At 49.7% G+C, this 25433-nt stretch overlaps 1 protein-coding gene across 6 annotated transcripts; it reads left to right on the top strand.

Annotated features, from left to right (window-relative positions):
• Nucleotides 1–1843: 1843 nt before the first annotated feature.
• On the top strand, nucleotides 1844–23486 carry phactr4a (phosphatase and actin regulator 4a). 6 transcript variants are annotated; one of them, XM_062445754.1, is made up of 15 exons: nucleotides 1844–1965; nucleotides 7143–7181; nucleotides 14275–14448; nucleotides 14592–14672; nucleotides 14828–16069; nucleotides 16316–16660; nucleotides 17785–17919; nucleotides 18498–19038; nucleotides 19303–19571; nucleotides 19749–19911; nucleotides 20115–20170; nucleotides 20771–20829; nucleotides 21046–21183; nucleotides 21605–21681; nucleotides 21767–23486. In XM_062445754.1, exons 2-15 carry the CDS (start codon nucleotides 7169–7171, stop codon nucleotides 21780–21782), a joined length of 3309 nt encoding a protein of 1102 aa, XP_062301738.1. In that variant the 5' UTR covers nucleotides 1844–1965; nucleotides 7143–7168; the 3' UTR covers nucleotides 21783–23486. The 6 variants fall into 6 exon arrangements, with proteins under 6 accessions (XP_062301738.1, XP_062301739.1, XP_062301740.1 ...); XM_062445755.1 differs by lacking the exon at nucleotides 1844–1965 and adding an exon at nucleotides 2140–2238; XM_062445756.1 differs by lacking the exon at nucleotides 1844–1965 and adding an exon at nucleotides 6981–6999.
• The last annotated feature ends 1947 nt before the right edge of the window (nucleotides 23487–25433 follow it).

Raw genomic sequence — 25433 nt, 5'->3', positions numbered from 1 at the left:
AATGAGAGGGGTGAGAATGAGAGGACAAGAAGGAGGGGGACAAGGGGGAGGAGGAGTAGCAGGTAGAGGAGTAGGAGGACAGAGAGAAGGAAGAGGAGGAGGAAGAGTAGAAGGAGGAGGACAAGGATGAAGAGGAGGACAAGAAGGATTAAGAGGACAAGGAGGAGGAAGAGGAGGAGAAGGACAAGGAGAAAAAGAAGGAGTAGGAGGAGAAAGAAGGAGAACGGTCGTCTCTAATGAGATTGGGGCCACTGTGGTTGACCATGTGCTCAACCATGGTTTGAGCATGAGGGAGGCTGGCCAGAGGGTCCAACCAAATCTCAGCCGCTTCACAGTTGCTGCAATCATTAGAACCTTCAGGATGGAGAACAGGTACGAAATCAATTTGCCTTGTGTACTGTAATACTGCTTATCACAATTTGTACTCGCTGTGGAATATTTTACTGTTGATTGTTTTTTCTACAGGTACACTTGCACTCTTGTGGGGAGTTTCATGTTGTTCATTGTAACTTGTTTAACTGCATGCTCTTATGGTTCTTCCCTTTGGCACTTATTTGGTTTTCCACAATGTATGCTTCATGTTTTGGCTGCTCGCAATGTTTTGGGCTATCTTGTTGTTATGATCAGTGATCTATGCTCTTTTGTAAAGCTCTCTCTTGGAAGTCGCTTTGGATAAAAGTGTCTGCTAAATGCATACATGTAATGTAAATGTTATCAATAGAATACAGTGTGCTCACAGTATTTGTATTTTTCAGGACTGAAAGAGAACCACACCGTGGAGGAAGAACACACACTTTCACAGCTGAACAGGAGACTGAAATTGTAAATATGGTTTGTGAAAGCAACGCTATCATACTCCGACAAATACAAACTAGGATTCTGGCTGACCATGCTACATCCAGGAAGGTCCAGACCGTCAGCCTCTCTACATTGGACAGTATTCTTCGCAGGAATGCCATGCGGATGAAACAGATGTACAGGGTTCAATTCAACCGGAACACAGACCGCATCAAGGAGTGTGGATGAGGCCCTCTGGCCAGACAGGAACCGAATGCATGATGCCTAATTCATTTTTGTGAAGGGGGGGGGGGGGGGGGGGGGAACAGCATATTTGTGTGCTGTTTTATGTTTGACTAAAAAAAGTAGAAAAAAAAGTAGGCCTAAACTGAGACATTTTACAAAAAGACAAATGGCTCATTTTCCAGAATCATTATCATTCATATGGAGTATTCCATTTCTATAATTGTGTTTTCGATTTTGCAGTGTGCAGACCAATGATTAGTTGTGTGTACTCAATGAATGGTATGTGTGTGTCATTTGAAAATATGTCTGTGTGTACCACATGAAAACAGGAGTTCCATTTTGTGAACAGTTAAGAGATTTGATGGAAGAGTCATCTTGCAAAGGGAGTGTCAGGTTTAGCATTTTGTGTGTGAGGTTTTTAGTTTTGTGTGTGCAGTTTTGAGAAAGCCGTTATTGTTTTGTGAAAAACTGTAATCAGTTTTCTGATATATCTCCCTGACCCAGTAGATGGCAGCAGAAACTACACAACAACTATTATGCGATGTCTTCTTTCACATTATTTCAACCCTGCTATTCATTTGATGACCAGCAGAGATCATACTACTCTAACTCTTTACTACACTTACTCACATACTCATACACACTACAAACACATTCAATGTTCAATTCTGCTTCTTGTAACTTTCGTGTTATCATAATCACAGTTTAGTATGTGCAATTTTTTGGGGGATAATCCAGGAAGTATACATTATAAAACAATATGTAAAAATGTTGTTAAATTTGCTTCGTTTCCTGTTCTGAAAGGTAGGTTAACTAATCAGTGAAGGGCAGGTTTTCTAAGCCATGCAGTGCGCATGTGCAGCAGTAATCTTTCAAGTGGAAGACCTACTATACTTTGACTACTGACACCTGTTTGGGTTTTGGAACTTTTGGAAAAGACAAGTTCGTATTTACATTTATTTCTTATATATGTCCTTTTGGTAAATTATAAATATATATACGTTGATGGTTTGGCAAATTTGATTATTGGGTCACTGTTGCGTGCTCTAATTGTTCAGCATGCTAACTAACTAGCTACCGAGCTAGTCTAGCTACAAGCTAGAATGAACTGGAGTTCCATGTTGAGTGCTAAGTGATTGAGCACGATAAGGGTGCTGTACACAGAAATCAGCGGGGATGGGGGGCGTTGAACTTGTCATAGCTTGCGAAATCGCGGTAAGTGTAGATCTTGAACTTGTCATTCGTTATTTCTTAGCCTAATCTAGTATGTTTTGGAATTGATTTCGTAAACTAGTTAAATTATCGACTAGCTACATTTAATACCACCTGTTGCTGGGTCAGCTAGCAGTAACTTCGCTGTAGTGGTGCCAAAGTACTAGCTAGCTTGATAGTGCTACGAGATATGTCAAAGCTTTTCTGATATCAATGGAGTTTAAACTTCAAATAGTAGAACGATAACTTCAAGTAATTGAACATAGGTTTCACGACTTTTTATCCGCAGAGCTTTGTGGCTGTAAATGTATACATGTTCTCAGCATTCTGGGGGATGGTGAAACATCAAATACTGACAGGTTAAAGTTGTTGGTAAACAGTGGTAATATAAAACAATGGTTTGTAGAAAGTGTACAAACATTGTATGCATCTACTTTCATTTAGTTGTGCATGTATTTCCACTTGTTTACTTAAACGAAAGACTTTTCTTTTCCTGCATTCTCAACGTTCCTTTGCTGGCACTTTTGACAGTCTCAACATGTTCACATTTTCTCCAAGTGATGACAATGGGGATAAAGGGGTTTTGTATAATAAATCACCCCAGGTCTTGAAATTATGACTTGAAATTACTTCTAGGAAATGGGGGAAAAAACAAAAGAATGTTTATGCTCTCAGTTCAAGATAAGCTTCAAACAGTTCTGAGAGGCTATTGTGTTTCTTCCTTTAATTAATGGTTTAAGATCCCTGCATCCATTGATGACGGCCATCTCTTATCACAGGTGGGATCACAGGTGGTAGCCTATAGGCGGGGTAAGATCAGTCAACTATGGAAGGGAGAACTTTTATATTAGCCCTCCAGACTTGACTGTCCATGCCCACCTTTACAGTCTCTTTCAGCCCAAAGTGCAGATGTTTCAGATTTTCCCAGACAACAATACTGATGCTACTGAACTGTTGTTTTTTAGGCTGTGGGTTTGTATGCAGGATACTGCATAGCTGTCAGCATGACATCAACTGGGAGTGTTGACTGAAGTTCATTCAGAGCCATGTTGCTCATTTGCTAACTAACCCCAACGTGGCACTTTATGAGATGAAAGCCCAGCTTGCAGAATGAACTCCACACAATGGGTGATTGTGCCCTGTTCAGCCCAGCTCCTCTCCACTCTGTGGCCCCTAATGAGCTATTGCGACGATGGTAGTGAATAGCAGCACTGCCTGTTTTTGTAGGATGTTCACAAAGACTTATCAGAACAATGAAAAATAGAGGATAGTTGATGCTGCAGCAAGTTAGGGTCTGATAAGAGTTTAGAATTAGGCTTGGACATAGCAATGCTGCTTGCCCTCTGTTTAGGCTTTTAAAATCAAATCCGTCCCACCGGTTTCATATGACTTAGTCTGACGGAAGTTAAACTCATGTCATACTGGGTCAAACTGGTTGTTCATGTGAGATGTGCATTGCAGAGCGTTCACTGTAATGACCAAACCTGAAAATCCGGCTTCCATCTAGCCTGTTATTTCAGCTATTCCTTTTGTAATGTCCTTGTTTTCTTCTTTTACGAGTGGAGGCTTTGGCTTGGTAAGGCCATCACACACAAACCCTCATGAACACAAAGTTTGTGCAAACATGACCTACTGTACAGAGCCGGCCAAAACAGGCCATCACTCACCTGCTTGGTGCTCACCAAACAGATTCAGCAAAATGGCGGCTGTGTGCTCATTGTGTGTTGTGTTGCCAGTTCATGCCTTATCTTGGTTCTCCTCTGTAGTCTGCACTAAAAGCATTGTGTTGGCACCTTGACTTCTGTGTTTGCCTTCCTGCTTGCTCATTTCAAAAGGTGGTTGTCCTTCAGAGGCAAGTCGTGGCAAGTCAGGCAGACCTGATGCACAGCCTGGAAATTTGAGTACGGAACAACAGGGTAGCCTAGCTTAAGTGCTGATAGTTGTCTAGTGAATAATTTGTAGGAAACCTCAGTTTGCTCTCACCATGCGCATCATTGGCCATCTCAAATAGACCCAGGGGCATGTGATCGGTCTCTTTCTCCTTAACATGTCAGTGAAGTAGCTTGAGATCAATTGGGTTTGCAATGTGGCTACAGACCTTTCCTTAACTCCTCCCACCCGTCCGCTCCTGGTCCTTAATCTTCTGCAGTACTTCCTGCTCTGTACTTCGCTTTGGACAAAAGCGCCTGCTAAGAATGTAATGTGAGAGTTTTAAGAAGTAACCACATGATAAACCCCTGAAAAGGAGACTTTTATATGGTTCTAAATGGCCCATCTCGACACTATCCAGGCTTAGAAGGATACTAGCCTAATCTGTTTGAGGGTGGAAATTGGTGATTTGGGTGAAGTGATGATGGCAGGCTTACAGTACACTGTAGTTCATCTCTGCCTGATCCTGCCCGCATTCTGTGGATTAGAAAGCTCAGTTACAGGGTGTGCATTGCGTGACACTCAAATAGAAGGCCCCTTCAGCTGTGCAGGTGTACAATATACTGGACTCACCAAACCAGTTGGGCAGGCAACATCTGACCAGGCATGCATTTACTTCCTGCCATAATTCAGGCAAAATAATCTGAATAAGAAGTGGGTCTATTACCAAGTAAGGTATTACATTACATAGTATTTATTGATGATGCAACAATAAACATAGTACGTTATTAGTTATTTGTTTGCTAATAAACATAGTGTGAGGACAAAAACAGGCAAGTGGAAAAGTGCAAAATAAGAAATACATTACAAATGAACAATAGAAGATATGAAAAAGCATAGCCTAGCCTTCTCAAATAAGAACAGCCTAGTTTGCCAAACCCTCACAGATAGATGTTTTCTCGTCAAACCACATGTGGAATCATACTGTAATGTTTGTTTTAACCTAACTAATCCTTTGTTTGCACTACAGTGTCAAGCCAATTCCTTTGATGTGTCTTTATATTCTCATTGGTGTCTGGAATTAATCTAAACTAATATGTAGGATTATCCTGGTTGAATAAAGTGTCAGAAGGTCAATGCTGTTCAATAGTGAATGTGAGGATAGTGGGATTCAAGCAAGAGGCTTTCTCTAGTCATTGTGTTAGCTGAGTATAGAGTACTCTACCCAGTTCTCATTGCGAGCACAGCAGATGTACCCAAGACATTTAGGCAATTACAGCTCGTCAACAGTCTTTATATGTGCTGAATGAAAATATAATCGGTTGAACTTTCTTGACCTGCGGTTCCCATGGTTCTGTGGCTCTGCTAAAGGGCAGCCTGCCAAGCTAACCAGTCTCAGTGACATGCGGGTCAAGTGCTTGACTCCAGGTTCGAGCTCTCTATCATTCTTCACACAAGCTAGTCACATGGGCTGGGACATGAGCTAGTTTTGGTGAACGGACTTTGCTCGGAGTGGGAAACATTCCATAACGCTGGTCGATACTCCCCTCCCCCCCATCATTCTTTATGGGTCGGGCCACACCTACTTTCGATGCGGCCAATGACACGCTGGCCAGCCGTTAAGTTGCTGCTGTGACCGTGTGAGATAAACAGTCCTACGGGCTTGGCGGCTGGTGATTAGCATCAGGCTAGCTGTTGCCCTGGGAGGGCCTGGGGGTTGGACACTCCCACACTTGGTTCAAAGAGCCACTCTGAGCCACTCAGGACGACTCAAAGCTGCCTTTAACTAGACTAACTGATTAACGCCATGGGAAGAAACACCTGATGGTCCTGCTGAACACATGTCTGTCTGCCTGAGAAGTAAGGTTGTTCCACTTACTAATACTGTTAGTGGTTGTACTTTTGGCCCCTGCTTTTTTAGGTAGGCCTAGTCCTCAGGGGTAGGCCTCAGGGGTAGGCCTCAGGGGTAGGCCTCAGGGGTAGGCCTCAGGGGTAGGCCTCAGGGGTAGACTTCAAAGAAAGAATCACAGTTATTGCGGAGTTAGAGCCATAATGTCACATTTACGAACATTTGACTCAAACTTGGCCAAACCCATACCCTATAGGATTTGAGCTTGAATTTCTGATCAAATGTTTTCTACAGTGAGAAACCCATGATGCAATAATTGGATAGGTTCCCAAAACAAATCCATTATGTCTACACACAACTGCAGACAACCCTAACTAACCCTAACCCAATCAATCAAAGCCTGTCCACACCAGCATCCAAACACCCAGATGACACATGGTTGCTGTGGTCTAGTCGTGCAGTCTCAGCAGTGCAAGTCAATACGGCAAAGCTCACGTAAAAAACAACGTGAACGCATCCAGCTTTCCTCGCCATGTGACGGATGTGGGGCACAGACTAGGCATGTGCGCTCCCTGGCCTTCTCCTTTACTGCTACTCCCTCCATGGCACCATCTGTAGTGAGGTCTCCTCCTCCTCCTCTCCAACTGCTCTCCATTAGCTGCGGTGTAAATCCCGGGGTTCGCGTGGCCTAGAAAAGTGGAGTTACTCAGTCAGTGTGACATGGGAGTTCCCACCACAGTGAGACAGACGGACACCTCTCTGTCACACACAGGGGGAAAGGCCAGGAAGGATGGCTCAGGGATGATGGATTTTCAAAGCTCCGCATGTTACGAAGCCATTTTGTAATAGGAGAAAAGTTGTTGGACATTTTGACACGGTAATAATCCGAGCATTTACTCAGTACAACACCAAATATCGTCTTGATGAGACTTTACTGAAAGCAAACTTAAACGTTTACAGTGGGAACCCTTCCACTCTGAGGTATTCTGAGGATTCAGACAGACAGTACTGATGCAAAACTGACAGTGTCCCTCGACAGATATAAGGTCCTTACGTGCTTTGTTATCAGGCTTAGGAACTAAACATGTTTATCTGTGTCATGTTCTCCTTTGACATTGTTTAGCGTTACTTTGCTTTTTCAGCTGTTTTGAACTCATCCGCTTCTCTTCTCTTGTTTGGTCTTATTTAGGTTCTGCTGACTGCGCAGGAACTGTGATGGAAAATCAAGGTGAGAAAAACACAAAATACACTTACACACACACACACACTAGTTTATGTCTTCACTGCTGACTATCCAACATTTATTATCGATGATGTAATTCCAACTCTGTAACTGAAACCTTACTCATACGAGGAACTTGTGAGTTTCTGCCTGCGTGTGTTAGTCTCTGTCCTGTCAGGGACAGACATGGTATCGCTAGGCCAGAAAACGGTGAGTCAACACAGTGCTAAGTTGCTACGGTATCCTTCAAGGCTTGGCTGGGGCAGTGACGTGGGCCTGTGTTGACACGTTGTCTGTTGTTGATAGGGCCTTGTCTAGAGGACACACCTGCAAAGAGAGACAAAGACACCCACCACCCACCCACGCACACACACAAGGCCCAGAGCTCAGTTTCTCGACAGGCCACTGTGTGTGGAGCAGGGGACACGCTGGTGTCAGGTACAGTACACACACTCGGGTGTCACGCCGGCACCTCATCTCTCACACCAGTGGGACTTTACCAATCTGGGAACCTCTGTTTGGATTTTGACTACAACTAGGATGGCTGTACAGTGTGAGCAGACTGTGTGTGAGTATCTCTCTTGCTTCGGGTGCATTTGGATGTCTTTCTGTAGGGCAATTACTGGCAGGCCACCGGATAGAAATGGGCTTCTCCAGGCTGTAAAGATAGGCGACAGAACTGAATAGCGTGGGGCCATGTGACGGGTGTTGGTGGCGTTTTTTGGGACGGCCCACTGTGGCCCTGCTAATCCGAGCAGTGATGGACAGTGGGTCAAGACAGCACCGGGCCCTCATTGGCTCAGCACAGCACAGGTCAAGCTAAGTCAGTTCTTGGGACAACAAAATCAAAGGGTTAAACCGATTGGGTGACTTGATCTTCTTATCTTTGCCTGGCCAGACTGACAGTAAAAATAGCTTCTTTCCCTCACTGTAGTATGGGGACTGTTCTCAGCATTGGCACTCCAACCCTTTGTTTTATACTATTTAACTCCCTTCTATAGCTGTACTTTTTATTGCTGCGGCTTCTTTTTACGAATATATTTTTATTTAATTTGTATAAATATTAGCTTTTGTATGTTTATGCCTACTATGAGGCTATTGCCTTGTCTTAAGAATGACTTTTTTTTTGAATTACCTGTGTTCTAATGTGCATACAACAAGTCTCTGTGACTGTTGCAGCAGTAAGCTCAGTGTGTTGTAAGCTACTTTCCTTTGTGAAACTGAACTCATCCAGTGTGTCTATTTTTCTCCTATGACTGTGTTATAACCATCGACGTGCTTTGAGGATGAAACATTTCGTGTTGTTCTTGTGAGTCATGAGCCTATTTTCATTCCAGTGATGTTATCTTTCTCCCCCAAATTGGAATTTTAATTCAAATCTACCCGATTTTCCCTAGATAATTGTCTGCCAGTAACATATGATGAAGACAGTCAGCTTCAGTTCCCAGGGTTGTGCTCATGATTATTTGCCTTATCATAAAGCTGACCCATAGCCTTGCATTCCACTCATTCCTGCCTGTCATTCTCTAAATCTGCTAGTTTTCTGTCATAACCCCACTGACACTCTAGAGGGAGCCACAAGCCTGTGCAATAATCCGTAAACAAGCCCAGTTGCTCAACTACTTAATGATGATCTCTTGGAATCCATTAAGAAGTTTCCAGAAATCAGACCCTTATTTTTCTTTTTTTTTTTCTTCTATCAATTGCTTCCCGCACCTCCCAAGGTAATTTGTTAGCGGTCATGGACGCTCACACTGCTTAGCTCCTCTCTTGACTCGCTCACAGTGACACGCTGTGGCAGAGTTAACCAGATGATCAATCAAAGCTGAATGGTTTCTGGTCCAGGTGATTAGGTTCTCCCCTATAGGTCCTTAGGAAGGGTAAACAAGCCAGCAGATGCCTACAGGCAACATGTCTGTAACTCATTAATTGAGGCTCACTGTTCACCCACTCCTGAATGGTCCAAAGTATAGTGAGCTTGAAGCTGCCCTCTGCTTTTTACTGTGAAAACTAATGGCGGAGAACATTGTTTTTTAAATACGTTTACTTTAAAATGTGCCTAGTTTGCCTGGCAACGGTGGGCTGGACATTTTCAACATTGTAACCTTCTTGATAAGATTCTCAGTAGTGGAATGTATCAGTAAGGACCGTGTTGCCATTAGATGGTTCAGTGCTCGCTCACCAGATTAGCTAGTGTCTGTGTCATCATACACAAGATGGCTCACTGCTTTATCCTGGCTTCATCTGGTCTAACTGCCTCGTCGGTGCTTGCTGTTGTACCTTCCAGTGTGCCTCCCTGTACTAACCGGAGTTCTCCTGGTAGAGGGATGGCTGTTCCTGCAGTAGGACAGATCTACTCTCCCGTCCTTCCTTATCAGTGTGTCCGGTAGCCAAATCACAACCCCCCCCAAGCCAGAGGGCCTGAGAGAAATGTTGACATCCGGGCAAGCTGCTCTGTCTCTACCACTCTCCGTGGAGTTCATGCCAGATTTAACACTCGCTGAAACGCACTGTTTGTCAGTGTAATGGCTTGCTGTTAAGACCAGTGTGAAATACATAACAACACAAGTGAGACCCTGTGTTAGACCTGCTAGTAGCCTACTGCAAGTGTGTGTGTGTTGTGGGTGGGTGGGGTCATAATCTTTCCCTCAAGGTAGACAGATGGGTCTAGTAGTTCACATTCTGATACTTTTTAGCATGTTAAGCGTTTCCAAATTACCTTTTAAAACTTCACAAAGGGTTGATTAAAAAAAGTCAGGACATTGGCTGTAAAACAACCCTCTCAGTGAAAACCTGAGTACTGTCGATAACCATCCTCAGGCATTATTTCCTAGCACGGAATGACGAGGCAGTACAATGCCGGCTGAAGTGCCTTTTTTTCTCACGCATGCACATATATGGTCGGATCCCGGAATGTCATTTGACACTTCTGTGATGTCACTTCCTCTTGCCGGGCGTGAAGCTCCACCTAGGCCCAGCTCACCTTCCACTTCTCATGTTACTGCTCCCTGGAGAGCCCTCCTCTTGCCCTTGGGGGAGCTTTGGGTGTCAGCCCGTGGAAGGGCACTGGAGGGGCCCCACTGCAAACCCCTCTGGTCTTGACAACCAGACCATGGCCCCCCCTCCTCCCCTCGCTCCACGACAACTCGCCTCTCCTGAACTTTGCCCCCTGAAATCTGTCCTCAAGAATGACAGGCATGTGAGACTGCCGGTGAAGCCTTATTGACGTACCTTATTTATGAAGCCAAAACCAGGAAGGGAGGGACTTGGCGGCTGAGGGAGTTAGTGAGTGTGTGTGTGTGTGTGTGTGTGAGAGAGAGAGAGAGAGAGGGAGAGACCAAAACACACAAAGTGAAGGGAGGGGAAGAGGGCGAGTCCAGAGAGAGCGAGCGAGCACAACTCGGCGAGCAGGAGAGTCTTGGGTTACAGGAGCACTGTAAGGCAGGTTCCAGAAGAGTGGCGCAAAACGGTCGATATATTCCACCCGTCCTCCCCCGCAGCCCGTGGCGGCTCGGGCTTTGGCCTCCACAGAGGCCGGGGCCTCCACAGAGGCCGGGGCCATCAGCCACGACTGAGCTAGCATGGGACAGAGCGCCAGCCCTCAGACAGCAGCCCAGCAACCAGCGCTACACAACAACACCGGTGAGTCCTCCCAGTGACACGGGGACTGGAGAGCCCCCTGTGGACCTGGAGGCTGCCTGCTGTTGGGGTGGGGTGGTGGAAGGTTCCGGGGGGAGGATGTCTAGAGAGTTTGAGCAGAGCTGGCGTGCCCCAGTCTGTGGATTTTACGATGGAGGCTACACACACTGGTGTTTGTGTGTGCGTACAGGGGCAAAGGCAGCAGGCACAGACAGGTGTAGGGGAATGTGTGCCGATGGAATGCGGCGATTGTGAAAGGCACGAAGCTCCACTAACTCTGTCATCTTTCTGCACTCCTCCTTCCCTCCCCCCTCTTCCCCTGCTCTGGAACACGGGAGGCTTCTTCTGAAGAACATACTGCAGGAGCTGGGGGTGCTAGGCACCAGCTGCTTCCTTATCTCCACCTCTCTGGGTTGATGTAGTCAAGTCCAGGATGCTGGCATCCTGTCTCCTACAGTGTGTGATGTGTGTTTGCACTGTGTGTTTGCCCTCAAGGCACTGTCTCCGCTCGACGCAGAAAACACATAGGAACCTGTTTGTGTTGTCAGTAGACGGACTTGCTTCAGTTTATAGCCCTCTTCAAGTTGTCTATCTTGTGCTTGGAAACTCACTTAGAAGGAGTTATGTTTCCTCTGGGAGGGTAAAGCACATGACATGGTCACAGTTGACTGGGAAAGTGGTGGACTTTGCAGTTGCTGGCATTGTTTTCTCATGGACTTTGAGGGAAGTTATGGTAGGCTACATCGTTAAAATGGCTCAAGGCTGGTCAAGTCTTTGCAGGACAACCGAGGGGGTAAGACTTACTTTATGAGTAAGTCTTCCACACAAACGTGGACACAAGGTGAACCATAACGTGTGTGTGTGTGTGTGTGTGTGTGTGTGTGTGTGTGTGTGTGTGGGGGGGGGGGGGACGCTCTACTCTGTATTTGTATTTTTACCACAGCTTCAATGACTCAGTGGCTTGTCATGCCTTTGGCATGGGTCATATGGACTTACTGCATTGCTGCTTATTGCATAAGAGCACCCAGGCCTCTTCTGGCCATGTTACTGCAATGGCACCGGGTTCAGGAGCCTGAAAAACAATAGGCGCATTGACAAAACCGTTCACAGATTTTCTTTTCTGTTACAACAAGTTCTGCTGCTTTCAGTCCAGCTTAGCCTGCCGTCATTGTTAACCCTGTAAGTTTGGCTGCAGAGACTGGTGGTGGTGGTCTGTTCCACGAGGCCTCCCTCGCTGGCGTCCGCCGTCCAGCCTAACTCCTCCTCCTGCCGCTGGCGTTCACCGACACCCGCCATCTCACATTGTCGCCTTCCATTGTAACACGAGGTCGCCCGCCAGCCCAGCGCCCGTAGCAACCAGCCATGCACGCGCACACACACACACACACACACACACACACACACACACACACACACACACACACACACAGCTCACACGGCCCAGCCCCTCCCCTGTCACACCAACCCCAAGGCCACCCCACCCCCCTTTTTCCTCTCCTTCTCTGCACCCATTGGTGGCCAGGGTAAGTGTCAGGAACAGCTGGGAGACAAGTGTGTTTGGGAGAGAGGGAGGGTCCCCCCCCCCCCCCCCCACACACACACCCCGCGTTGCTGCCAGCTCGCCTCTCAGCAGCATACGGATGGAGATCACACACACACACCATCGCACCATCGCACCACCCCCACCCCCACCCCCACCGGACTAGCAGAGAGGCCAGACAGCCTTGTTTATCCTGGGGAGATGAGGCAAATGAGACTTGGCGAAACAGGAGCACTGGGTAGACATATCGCGCTGGCTCTGCTTGCTTTAAGGCTCTAACCAGGCCTCTGCTTTGATACATTCTTGTTTCTGAGCTGTCCCCTAGCCCGAACAATAATTCCTGTTCGCATGTCAATTAAACTGAGAGCTCTAGGGGCTGACTGACATTTAACCTTGACATGAGCTGCATCAGGCCCTGTCATCATTTCTCTGGGCGTGTCAACTGTGCAACGCCACTGCCCTACTCCATTGTTACTCCACAGGTGACATTTTCACCAGGACCGCGTCCTCAAATACCAGTGTTGTATTGACCAGACGGTTCAAACCCCACTCAGATACCGCGTCTGGTGTGGGTTTGCAGAAGGTTTCGCTTGTTCTGTAAAAGCAGGTGTCGCTCCTTTTGAACTGGGGATGTGGTGGAGATGAGATGGATCTGGCACCCCGGCAGGCTGTGTTCACCTGGGATCCGGGACCTGGCCTCGGCTCAGACAACCTGCCTGGTCTTGTCTCACAACCTGTTCTGCCTCCCTCCAAACGCTCTCATGCTTTCTCTCCCACTCCTTATTAGCAGGGACAGACGCCCATCGCAACAGTGACTGGCACTGATTGTACCTACATTCTAAAGAGTTCCTCTGCCTCAGGGTGCAACGTACGGGAGGGGGGAGGAGGAGGAGGGTGTTGTAAATTAGCCTTGTCCTGGAGTGGATCCTCATCTGTGAGGAGAATACGTGTGCATATGTAACTGGCATTTCTGTTAAGTCCTTTTTGAATAATCATCTCTTCTGGGAAGTTGAGCTAGACAGATGGACATGAGGAGCATGGCATTTCATCAGATCACCATGTTTATCTCTCTCTTCCTCTTTCAATAAGGGTTCACTTGGCTTTTTTTCTCATTTGGCAAGGCACTTCTTGGCTAGGTTGCTAGATCCCCACAGCACAATATTACACAATTTGTGTGCACGTTTTGAGAGGGAGATTCATCATCATCTAAAAATGGGTTTCACGCCCGGTGTTGACTCATAAATAGTTCATTCTACCCGAGCGGGATAAACTGAAGTTTATGTCTGAAGTAATCCCTTCCAACAAGTATCACACCGCTTTGTTTACAGTGTATTTTGGGATCATTCCTTTTTTGTGATGTTGTTTCTACTTGTAGAGATTCCACTCTACCTGATATCCAACCGTGAATGTGATCTTAATCCTTAAGAGTCTAGACCTACAAGATATGTTGTTGTAAAAAAAAAAAAAATCCAGCTCGGCAGTTAGGTCTTCTGGTATATGTAGTCTTTCCTGTTGGTGGGACAGCTGGGAGAACTTGGCTGGCAATAATGGAGGAACGTCTGCCAGCCTTCACTCGGGCTGTCTGCCTGTCTTCTCCAAGAGGAATGTCGCACCACTCTCAGACCCAGCTCAGACAAAACGCCTCACACTACTATACACACCACAAACATGGACACTGCCGTCAATACCTACATGAGCGGGGCGTGTCAGCACACACTGGTCATCTCTGCTACACGGCTTCAAGACAAGGAGATGTTTCACTCCTGAAGTCTGTCCTATCACATGGACAAAGCGATAACCAGACTAATTTGTGGTCTCTCTTTCTGTCTTTTCTCTCTCGCTCTCTCTCGTTTTCTCTGTTTCTCTCTGTTGTCCCTCTCTCTCTGTTGTCCCACCTCTCCCTGCGCCCGCGTGCTTCAGGCGATGAGGTGGACTTGCAGCGCGGTTCGACCGGGAGCGTGGGGGGCAACTCTGGGGGCAGCAGCAGCCCCCCGTCCAAGCGCAAGGGCAAGTTCACCACCTTCGGCAACATCTTCAAGCCCTGGAAGTGGAGGAAGAAGAAGGCGAGCGAGAAGTTCACGGAAACCTCTATAGGTTAGTAAAGAACCGTGGAGGGTAAACACTGTACCAGTGCCATGAAGGGACTTTTTCCCTTCTCCTTTTCCATCCTCGATTACAGTGATATATTTAGCCTTTTATCTTTGATTACAAAGTAAATCTGTCATTCCATTTTCCAGTTTTGGAGAGGAAGATCTCCATGAGAAGACCCAGACAGGAGCTGATCGACAGAGGGGTGCTGAAAGAGATCCCCGAAAATGGTGGGTCCCAGACACAAACCCCCTGACGGGCACACGCAATCATCCTGCCTCCTCCCCCCCCCCCCCCCAAAAAAAAAAAATGCATGACCACATCCTCAAACCCATGTTTCCGTGTGTCTCTCTCTCTCTCTCTGCGCCTGCCTGTGTTGGAACAGAGATCAACGACGCGAACCGCGCCAAAGCCCCGCTGCCCAAGAACGGTCACGGCCCGGCCTTAGACGTGGACCACATCTCTCTGTCGGGGAGGCGCGTCTCCCAGGGGGGGGACGCCCCCTCCGACCCCAGGTCCAGCCTGAATCCCACCTGGCTGCCCCAGGTGGACGAGCGCCACAGCAGCTTCTCCGCCGGCGACCTGCGGGGCAGGGTGTCGTCGGACGCCTCGCGGAGCAGCCGCGCCCCGCTGGACGTGGACTCCCACGCCCGCCTGCCCGCGGAGGGGGACCGGCGCGGCCGCCTGGCCTCGGACCTCGAGAAGCGAGCGGGCTCCCTGCCCCGAGGGGGCCCCCAGGACGAGGGCCGTCACCGGCGGGAGGAGAGGAGAGACAAGGACGAGAGGAGAGACAAGGACGAGAGGAGAGACAAGGACGAGAGGAGAGACAAGGACGAGAGGAGAGACAAGGACGAGAGGAGAGACAAGGACGAGAGGAGAGACAAGGACGAGAGGAGAGACAAGGACGAGAGGAGAGACAAGGACGAGAGGAGAGACCCGCGCGACGAGAGGGAGGAGCGAGGCCGGAGGGAGGAGAGGGAGGAGCGAGAGAGGAGGGAGCGGGAGCGGCGAGACGACAGGGAGCGCGAGGGAGGGGACAGGAAGGAGGAGAAGGACCGCCGAGAGAGGAGGGACGACCGGGGGGAGAGGGAGGAGAGGGAGCGGAGAGACCGCGACGAGCGCGAGAGGAGGGAGGAGCGGGAGAGGGCGGACGACAGGGAGAGGAGGGAGGGCAGGCCCGAGGACAGAGAGAGGAGGGACGACAAGGTCCGGAGGGACGACCGGCGAGAGGAGAGGGAGAGGAGGGACGACCGCGGGGAGAAGAGAACTGAGCGGGAGAGACCGGAAGAGAGGGAGAGGAAGGAAGACAGAGAAAGGAGGGAGGAGAGGGATAGGAGGGAGGAGAGGGATAGGAGGGAGGAGAAGGAAAGGCGAGAGGAGAAGGAAAGGAGAGAGGAGAAGGAAAGGAGAGAGGATAGGGAGAGGAAGGAAGCTCGCGAGGGAAGGCCGGATACTAAAAGACCCGTGGAGGAGGTCCGCCCTCCAGCCAGGCCCCACTTTGAGACCGAGGCCAGGCCCGGCCCAGTCTTCTACGAAGACCAGAAGAAATCTCGTCCCGTCTCCGAGATGACTGGCACGTCCTCGCTGTCCAGGCGCACCCCACCCGAGGAGTTCCGCCCGCGCACAGGTAAGACGCCAATGTCACCGTGGATCACTAACCTGGGCAGATTAGGAGCCCGAGGCCCTCCCACTCACTCCAGATCAACTCTGAAAAAGCTGCTTATTTGACAGTGTTGAGCAACAGCTTTCCTCAGCTCTGCATTGTACGCACTCAGCACTTTGCGTCACGACCGCTTGCTGTGTTTGCACTTTGAGCTTCTGCTAAATGTGTTTGTGTTCGTGTGTGTGTGTGTGTGTCTTGTCCCTTCTGTAGGGTCTGTCGGTGCCCGGTTTGCCCCCGACCCCGAGTCTGCACGCGACTCTCATAGAGAGCTGCCCCCCCCCAAACAGGCCATGCTGCCCCCCAAGAAGCCCGCTGCTCCCTCCCTTGAGCCCGCCCCTCCCTCCTCCTCCTCCTCCTCCTCCTCTGCTGTACCAGTGGCCAAGCCCCCAAGGACCGTCTCCCTGATGGTCGACGACCTCCCTCCTCCGCGCGCCGCCTCCGCCGCCCCCCCCGCCGGGGAGCCGAGCGCCCCCCCTCCCGTGCCCCCCCACGCCAAACAGCCTCCCGTCCCCCCGCCCAAGCCCAGCAACCGCAACAGCAACCCCGCACTGCTTGGTGAGTCTAGGCCCGCCTCGTCGCTCCACGCACTCCCCGACACAACTGACCTCTTCCTTTTCAGCTTCCCGCTCTCCCACAGCGATCGAGGGACACGTTTATTTCTGCTGGATCGTGACAGACGGGTGTCTGTCGCCTTACCAGGAGCGTTGGATTTTCATCTCCCCCCCGCGCTCAGGACTATACAGGCCGTGCTGGTTCAGTGTGTGTGTGTGTGTGTGAGCTGCATTGTCCTGAGGGAGGGCAGGATGGGGCTTGTCTCTGCTGCGTGGAAGCTGCAAGCCCGGCGCGCCCCCCCCGCTGCGCCACCTGGCTGGGGCTGGCCATCACGCCGCGGGGCGCTACCACCAGCACATGCTCCCTTCGCAGCGCGCCGTGTTCTTTGCCCTAGCTTGCCCTGCCAGGTTTCAGTTGCTGCTGCGAGGATCCACACACCCACACATACACACAGTAATGCTTGTACGCACATATATAGACACACGGTGACATTTGTTTTGAATCTCAAACATTCCTACCCAGTTTGGGCGGCGTGGTTGCCATACATATGCTACTTGCACTCACAGCCTCTAAATCTAATTGGGCGTGACAGCGACGTTCCACTTTGACAGGCTCGCTGCTCGCAGAGGCCGGTCTGATTGGCTGAGCAGGCAGGAGCAGAGGCCCCTGGGACACTGGCTTGTTGTTGTGTTTTCCTACTGTCTGTCAGCCTCCCAGGACTTACTGGCACACACACGCGTTCACACACCAGGAGTGTACAGTATCTGCCTACTCAGCAGCAAGCCCTAAGATTTGCAGCTGCTGCTGTTTTACTTCAATTAGTTTCAGTCTAGAACTGTATGGATGGTAAACAAAATAGACCCTATGAATTTTGAAACAAAATGCCGCTAGGGGTATTTATGAAAACGATATCCCCCTCTCACACACGTCGTTTTGCCTGAAAAACCTCTTGACTCGTTCACGGTGTCCAACCTAGTAGTCCTGACAAACGATTGAGTTTTGCACGGGCACACACGCACACACACTCCACACAGTACGAGGATGGTGCTCCCATGCGGCCAGGCCTGTCTGTGTTCCAGCCCTCCTTTTGGCCGCCCTTGACCCCCTCCACCTCCCCTCCCCACCAGCCTCCACCCTGCACAGGTTCTCCAGGTCCCGCCCGGCCCCCCACCACTGGTACAGCTGGAGACGGCAGGGCGAGCAGGGCCACTACCTCTCCCTGCCCAGCCACCTGTGCCATCGTGCTGGACAACCCTGCCCAGGTACCCTGCTGGGAACCACCTCCCCGGCCACACACGCCCCCCCCCCCCCCCCCTCCACCGGCTCTGATAACCAATCAAGCGGCACGGATCATCCCCCCCTACCACCACCAGTCACAGCATGCTCCTCCCTCCAACACACCTCTCAACTGCATGTAGCGACCTGAAGTTGCCGCAAAACTTAACTCGACATGGCCGCCACGGCAAAGCCCCACGCATGGGATTGATCAAACCGTCTCCACGACCAGGGGTCTATCGATCGGCCTGCGGACCGATGACCTCAGCCAAGTGCGCCTGCGGAGTGCTACTAACCCAATCCCTCTCGGGATGTTTTGAGCTGAGCCCGTTCACCAGCACAGGATGAGACTTGTCGTTTCACCTGTGAACACATCTCGTATTGCAACTATGTGCTTGGCTTTCTGTCTGGCTCTCCCTCGTCCCCAGTGCTCCCACGCATGTCGAAAGTTGACGCGTCTTCACGAATGAGATGCAGACACAACCCTCGACTCCGAATGTGTTGGACAGATGTTTGAGGCGTAGGCTGCTTGTGTGTAATGCTCTTTGTGTGGTGTGCCTTTCAGCCGAGCTGTCTCAGCCCTCCAGTGGAGTCATCGTGGTACCTGCCCCCGCCAGGCGCTCTCCACCCACCCCGCCCAAGAGGATGACACCCGTCACCAAGCGCCAATCGGAGGAGCCGCTGCCTCCGCCCTCCCCGGCCCCGGCCCCGGCCTCGGGGCCCGGCTCCGGCCCCAACCCCTCGGTCTCCATCACCCTGCCCACCGCTGCTCCGGCAGGGCCCAGTACTGAGAACATCAGCTCTGACCCGACCTCCCCGCCCCCAGCACACGTACCCCCGTCGCCTCCCCACACCCTGCCCAACCCCGCCCCCACCCCACAGCAGAGGGAACCTCCGCCGCCCACCACGGATCCGCCCAGCCACCCTCCCAACATCCCCCTGCACATCCTGATCCAGCAGGCCCTGAACAACAGCCCCAGGCCGTCCCCGTCCAACACGGGGAGTTCGCAGAGGGCCCACTCCCTGCTGTTCGAGACCCCGCCAGAGTTCCTGGTGGAGCACGGGGGCCGCTACTCTCTCCCCGTCACCATCGAGCCTCTCAGACTGTGAGTGCTCTCGCTCTCTCTCTCTCTTTCTCTGTCTGCTCGGAATTGTCTCCGATTCACGCCAGACCCCCTGGAGCTGTCATGATCCACTCACAAGTCTTGGAGCTTCATTTATCTGTGGATCGTACCAGTTACCACAGTGTGTGAACCCTATTTGTTTATCCCCCCTTCTCTCCTTCTGTTTGTTTATTTCTCTCTCTCTTTTCTCCCTCTATGTCTCTCTCCTCCTTCCTCCCCTTCTTCCTCCCCTTCGCTCCCCCCCAGACCCGACGACGACGACTTCGACATGGAGGAGGAGCTGCAGAAGCTGCACCCGGCGCGCGTCGCCCCGGGGCCACGGCAGCCCGAGCTGGAGCCCCGCAGCCGCAGGGGCCTGGTGGACGACCCCCGCGTGTCGGTCATCCCCGAGGGCCGCGGCCACGGCGACAGCGAGGAGGACGAGGAGGAGGAGGAGGACGAGGAGGCGGAGGAGACCGACTCGGACGGGCCCATCCTCTACAGGGACGACCCGGACGAGGACGAAGGCCCTCCCAGTAAGAACACTTTTTCTCTTTTTCAAAGCGTTTCATCCGTGAGGACATGGGAGGCAAAAAGGGTGTGGCTCTTTCTCATCTCCAAAGCCCATCGTAGTCTGTCCATGTGTATGGTCTGTGTAGTCATTATGCCTCAGTGAAGCGCCCCGTTCTAACCGCGGTGTGCGTGTAACCCAGGCGGGCTGGCCAGCCGCGTGAGGAGGAAGGACACGCTGGCGCTGAAGCTGGAGAAGCAGGAGCGCCAGGCCATGGAGGCCCAGGGCGACCAGGACGGCACCACCTGGCAGAGCCGGGAGCAGTGGGAGGCCCTGAGGAACAAGATCGGCACCACGCTCACACGGTGAGCCCTGGCCGTCTGTGTGTGTGAGTGTGAGACTGTGTGTGTGCCTGTGTGTCTGTGGGTGTTTGAGTGTGTGTGTGTGTAGAGAACAGTGTGTGTGACGAAGCCTCCATGCTGTGTGGGTGCCCCATGTTCTCTGAACATGGGACACTTTTGTTTATGGAGGACCTTACTGAGCACCTGCTGCGTGTATCTGTAAACAGGAGGCTGAGCCAGAGGCCCTCACTAGAGGAACTGGAGCAGAGGAACATTTTCCAAGGTAACCCCCCCCCCTCTCTCCGTCATTCGCTGCCCTCTCTTTACCCTTCCCCACCCCGACGCGTCATACACGCACGTTCACCTTGGCGTCCTCTCGGTCGATTTCCATAGTCGTTGCTGAGTGCCGCACTCATTTGCTTACACGCTTTGTTTTTGTTTCGGTCGAGCTGTTCTTCACCATTGTAATTGGCTCCTGCGGCCTGAAATTCAGACTGTCGCATTCAGACGCCACCTCGTGGCCTGTAACAGTACTCGCGCGAAAGACCTGCTTGCGATTCCATCCTGCTGTGTAATTTACCTTGATTGCTCTTTTGAGTTCATCGTAAAGTCCCAAGGGCATTAACATGACATGCATATTACATAACTGAACGTATGCCGGTCAGATGCAGACCGAAGTATCAGGGGTTGTCCTCAAGACGGGTCTGGTGAAGGCAGAGCGACGAGCGTTCCCTAAGACAATGGCGGGCCTTGTGCCGGCCGTGATTAAAACGGCTCATATTACAGAGCTGCTGGTCCGTTCTACCTGAGACTGGCGGCAGTGTTTCTCTCTCTCTCTTTCTCTCTCTTTCTCTCTCTCACGGAATGTTTTCTCTCCCTTCAGTGAACGAAGCGGATCGACGGGCAGAGAGGAGCGAGATTAAGCGCAGGCTTACCAAAAAGGTCAGGCTGGCGCACACACACGCACACACGGACACAGACAAACACTCACAGCCCTCAGATCCGCAAATGAAAGGTTCAAACCTTTCAAAATGCCCTTGAATGTGTCTAAAGACAACCTATCATCGTGTAGCCTCATCACAAGTCACAAGCACATGATGCCTATCTCTGAGGGCTAGCAGCTGAGTGTGTCTGCTGTTCCCCCCCCCCCCCCTCCAGCTGTCCCAGAGGCCCACGATAGCCGAGCTGCAGGAAAGGAAGATCCTGCGCTTCCACGAGTACGTGGAGTGTACCCATGCCAACGACTACGACCGGCGCGCAGACAAGCCCTGGACCAAGCTCACCCCGGCCGACAAGGTGAGACGTGAACCAATCACGCATACACGTATACACACACACACACAGATGATCCTCATTAACCGCTCATTAATTCCGCTCATGGAGACTGGGGTACAGGGTCGGAGGGGGTAATCAGCTCGGATAAGATTTGCATTCCAAATAGATGCTTTTTGCCGTCAAAATGCCGTGGCTTTGTTGAGTTCTACCATGTGAACTATCTGCTCCAGTGAAGCGAGGTGAAAATAGGCAGGAGAATAAATGGTGGTAACAATCTCGAATGCAGCCCCCACAACTGAGCCCATCCGCATGGTGTTTAAACGTTATGAACCCAGTGAAGAGCCCGAGTGGTTAGGTTTTCTGAGCAGAGAGGAGTGTATCTTACTGGAGCCTGTTGGGGGTGCCTGTGCTGTACCTGAGCCCATGTCTGTCCTCCCGTCAGGCGGCCATCCGCAAGGAACTCAACGAGTTCAAGAGCTCCGAGATGGAGGTTCACGAGGAGAGCAGGATCTACACCAGGTCAGTCTGGCACACACACACACACACACAAAACAGAAATTAAAAGTATCCTTATCCCAACGCCTTCTACTTCTTTTTCATTCAGGTTCCACCGGCCTTAGCTGACTGTCCGTGTCCACTTGAGAATAAGCACTTAGACCGGGGCTTGAGGGGGGGGCATGGTGGGGAACACAGCCCCCTGGCACAGAGCATCCCCCTCTCCAAGTACCCTGGGATGCCCACCCCCACGTCTGAAACCTTGGACTAGGGGTGCCGTCCTTCAGCCCAGACACTGCCCGCCCTCGGTACCAAACACTTCCCGTTGGTGGTCCCCTGCCTGCTACTCCCACTGCAGACCCTGCTGACCATGTATGCAGCCGCAGCATCAGAGATGCGGATCAAGCCCCCGAACTCTGAGCAGAAGCAGAGGAGGAAAGATGGCGGTTCACTGCCAATGGAGAGCTCGCGGTCACTGTTTCACCTGGGCCACGCTGGAGGTTCCCTGTGCCAATACTGAGGGTGGGGGGGGGTGAGGGGACGGGCTCTCCTCGGGGGCTCTGTCGTGACGGGAGCAGAGCCGTGTCTGGAAGGACGTGTTGTCAAAGGACAGAGAGACTGTGACAGTTGGTTTCCTGTTCTGTTATTTCTGTCTGCTCTCTCTCTCTCTCTCTCTCTCTCTCTCTCTCTCTCTCTCTCTCTCTCACTCTCACTCTCACTCTCTCTCTCTCTCTCTCTCTCTCTCTCTCTCTCGTCCTCCTCAGGCTATACAGATCCAGTGAGGCCTTCAACTTCATTTAAGAGTTTGTGAAAATGTTTTTATCTCCTGATGGGGAAGATAGTGTACAGAGATTATCCTAAATCTTCATATTATATTTGTAAAGGCGGTACTAATTATAATTTTTCTTCTAACTGATAATTAGTTAATAGTGTTTTCTTCTGATAAACCACATTGTGTGTGTTTGTATAGACATGCATGTCTGTTCAAGGGTACCCACTGGTGTACCAGCCTTATTTTGGAAGTGACTGGTTAATCTTATGTGCATATAATTTTTAAGTGTAATATATATTATGTTCCTACTATTTGTCAAATGGTATGGGGGAGACCAGGTTGGTACATGAAAGGGTGTGTCTGTTTCAACCATGTTGGTGTAAAACTCCAGAGCGTTTATGAACAAACTTTGTCTATTACGGCATGGAGCACCACAACTCACTGGTTGCTTTTTATTTAGTTGATACATTTATATATAGATGTTGTGTGCTGAATAATCTTTATTAATGCACCTTACTGTTAAATGGGAATCATGAAAACTGTAATTTGTATAATAAAAATAATAATGTGACTTTAGAATTCCAAACTTACACTACGATTCTTTGATGGTTGGCATTGAAAAACTATTGGAGAATGACCATATTATTTGGACTTCACTGTGGTTGTGCGATACACTGTGGTTGTGCGATACACTGTGGTTGTGCGATACACTGTGGTTGTGCGATACACTGTATGTGTGGACGGGTGGGCGGTCTCCACCGTTCCACTCTAGATTCATCATGTAGGTTAGATGTGTTCTTTAATGTACATGACTGTCTAATTCTAACAAATGTTTAATTGACTTAAAGTATTATGCAACTATTTTTTCAAAGCGGTATGACCCGATAATGTTGCAGAGATTGGTACAGAAAAGGGTTTATTACAAATGTATAGTTTCTTTTGTTGTTTGTTTTTTGTTTGTTTTTTACAAAGAGATCTATGAAGCTCTCTTGCAAGCTACTACTGTGTAAATGGTCAACTCCCATTCAAATTAAAAGAAAATGTGATCATGAGAAGACATGTTTACTGCTGTCAATACTTCACTTGATCTGCTGGTGGTAGACCAGACGAGGGCGCTGTTGTTTCTTGATTCCCTTTTTAGTTTGAACTGAATCTAAACCCAAACCCTTGAATTGATAATGAGCATTGTTCTTCAGAAGTGCACTATTATTTTATTTTTTTGAGAATCACTTATTTGCCAGGTTTGACCAAACCCTCTAAGCAAATCAGGATCCAGTTGTTCACTTGAGAGCCTCTGAAATGCTAATGAACTGGACACGCTTTAATATTGTCCACTTTTCTCCCGTGTTTCATCTTTTAACCAGTTAATTAGGTTTGGCATATTAAAGTAACTGTTATTTAAGTGAAGTTAGTCGCTTTCATTTTATTCTTTTTTATGATGATTTATTAAGATTTGGTGTTTTTGTCCTTGTTTTGTGTACTGTTGCACAGTCTGAGCTATGAACACAAAATTCAGAAAGGGCAGATGAGACCTACCATTGGCACTGTGCAAAGGACACATTTCAATATACAGTTGGACTTTTTTTTTTTTTCTTTTTTTTTTCTCATCAACACAAGTGTGGAGTGGTATTAATAGAAGTGGAACAAAATCCTTATTTAAATGCATGGAACTTACTTTTTTTTTTTTGAAAACTGCCATGCCATGAAGTATTTTTGCATATGAAACGACTTCACAGCTTACAAGTTTGTTCTGGAAACATGCTCATTGTACCTGAGGAACAAGAATGTACAATAGTATTCAGAGTCTGTTCGTGGTGACGCCCAAGCATTCTCTTGATTTTGTCATCGCAACGTTAAATCACATCCTTATTCGAAAGGAATTCATATGTCACATAATTATCCTGTCCTCTGAGGAAAGGAACTATCTGGTAATCCAGGGAGAGATCACGTGTCTCTTGTTGAGAGTTTCTGGCCCAGTTAAGTAGAATGGCAGGCAGTCTATAGTGCTGGCAAAGCACTTGATGAAGACGCAGTGGCTCCCAGAGCACTAGCCCAGAGCAGACTGGAGGTCACTGTTTACAAAAGGAGAGATGGATGCGAGAGTTGCTGCACCAGTGAATTATCTGGGCGGAACTGGGAATCTCAAATAGCCCGCACCCCTCCACTCCTCGCCCAAGGGAAAACTCTGGTTGGGGTACTCATGCGAGACTGTAATTACAATATGAGAGTCTCTAACATCTCTCCCCCCCTCTTCACTTTCTCATTTTCATTTCTCTCTCGGTCTACAGGAACACACTGTTTAATGGTGATTGGTGCTGTTGCTTGTGTTGTACCTGTGTTTACTAGCTTCAGCAAGAAATGTCGTGCTATGCGTTAATGCTCGGCCACGGGGCTTTGTGAGGGATGAAACGGGGCAAAACTCACATAGGAAACCGAGCACCCGAGCATGATTTAGGAATGCATGACGTGGGGCCAGTGGCCATAAAGATTTCAGCTGGGCCTCTTTTTTTTCCAAAGAGCATTGTGATGCATTTTGCAGTGGTGTTGGGAATGTGTGAGAGGTTTTCCACACCGTAGGTCTGCTCCACAGCATACCTTGTTTCATGTATGATCCTGGGCGAGTTCCAACGAGTCTGCAGTACTCCCTTACCTTCCACCATGGCTTATTAAAGGTCTCTCATGGTTGGAGTGTTGGAGAGTGTAATTTGCAATACTAATCATTACAACACAGGGAGGAAAGGTGTTCTGTACCTGACTCACAGGAATTGCTCTGATACCCCCTTCTCAGAGATCCACCACAACCAACCACACATCGTATTTTCTGTCTCCACGGTGAAAGGCTTTCATGTGATACCGGAAAATCATGGACCTTGCCGAAATGGAGAGGGTAGCCTTTCCTCTCCTAGCAGTAACTGCTAGAAGTAAAGAAATGTCTGCAAAATGTATTCAAAGTAGGCTACTCTGCTTCAAAAGGCATGGAGGCTATGCTTGGCTACCAGTAAGT

The sequence above is a fragment of the Osmerus eperlanus genome, chromosome 20 (assembly GCF_963692335.1).
Source record: "Osmerus eperlanus chromosome 20, fOsmEpe2.1, whole genome shotgun sequence".
In the NCBI taxonomy this organism is placed as follows: Eukaryota; Metazoa; Chordata; class Actinopteri; order Osmeriformes; family Osmeridae; genus Osmerus; species Osmerus eperlanus.
Note: the sequence above shows the minus strand (reverse complement) of the source record. Positions and strands in the feature narration are given on the sequence as shown.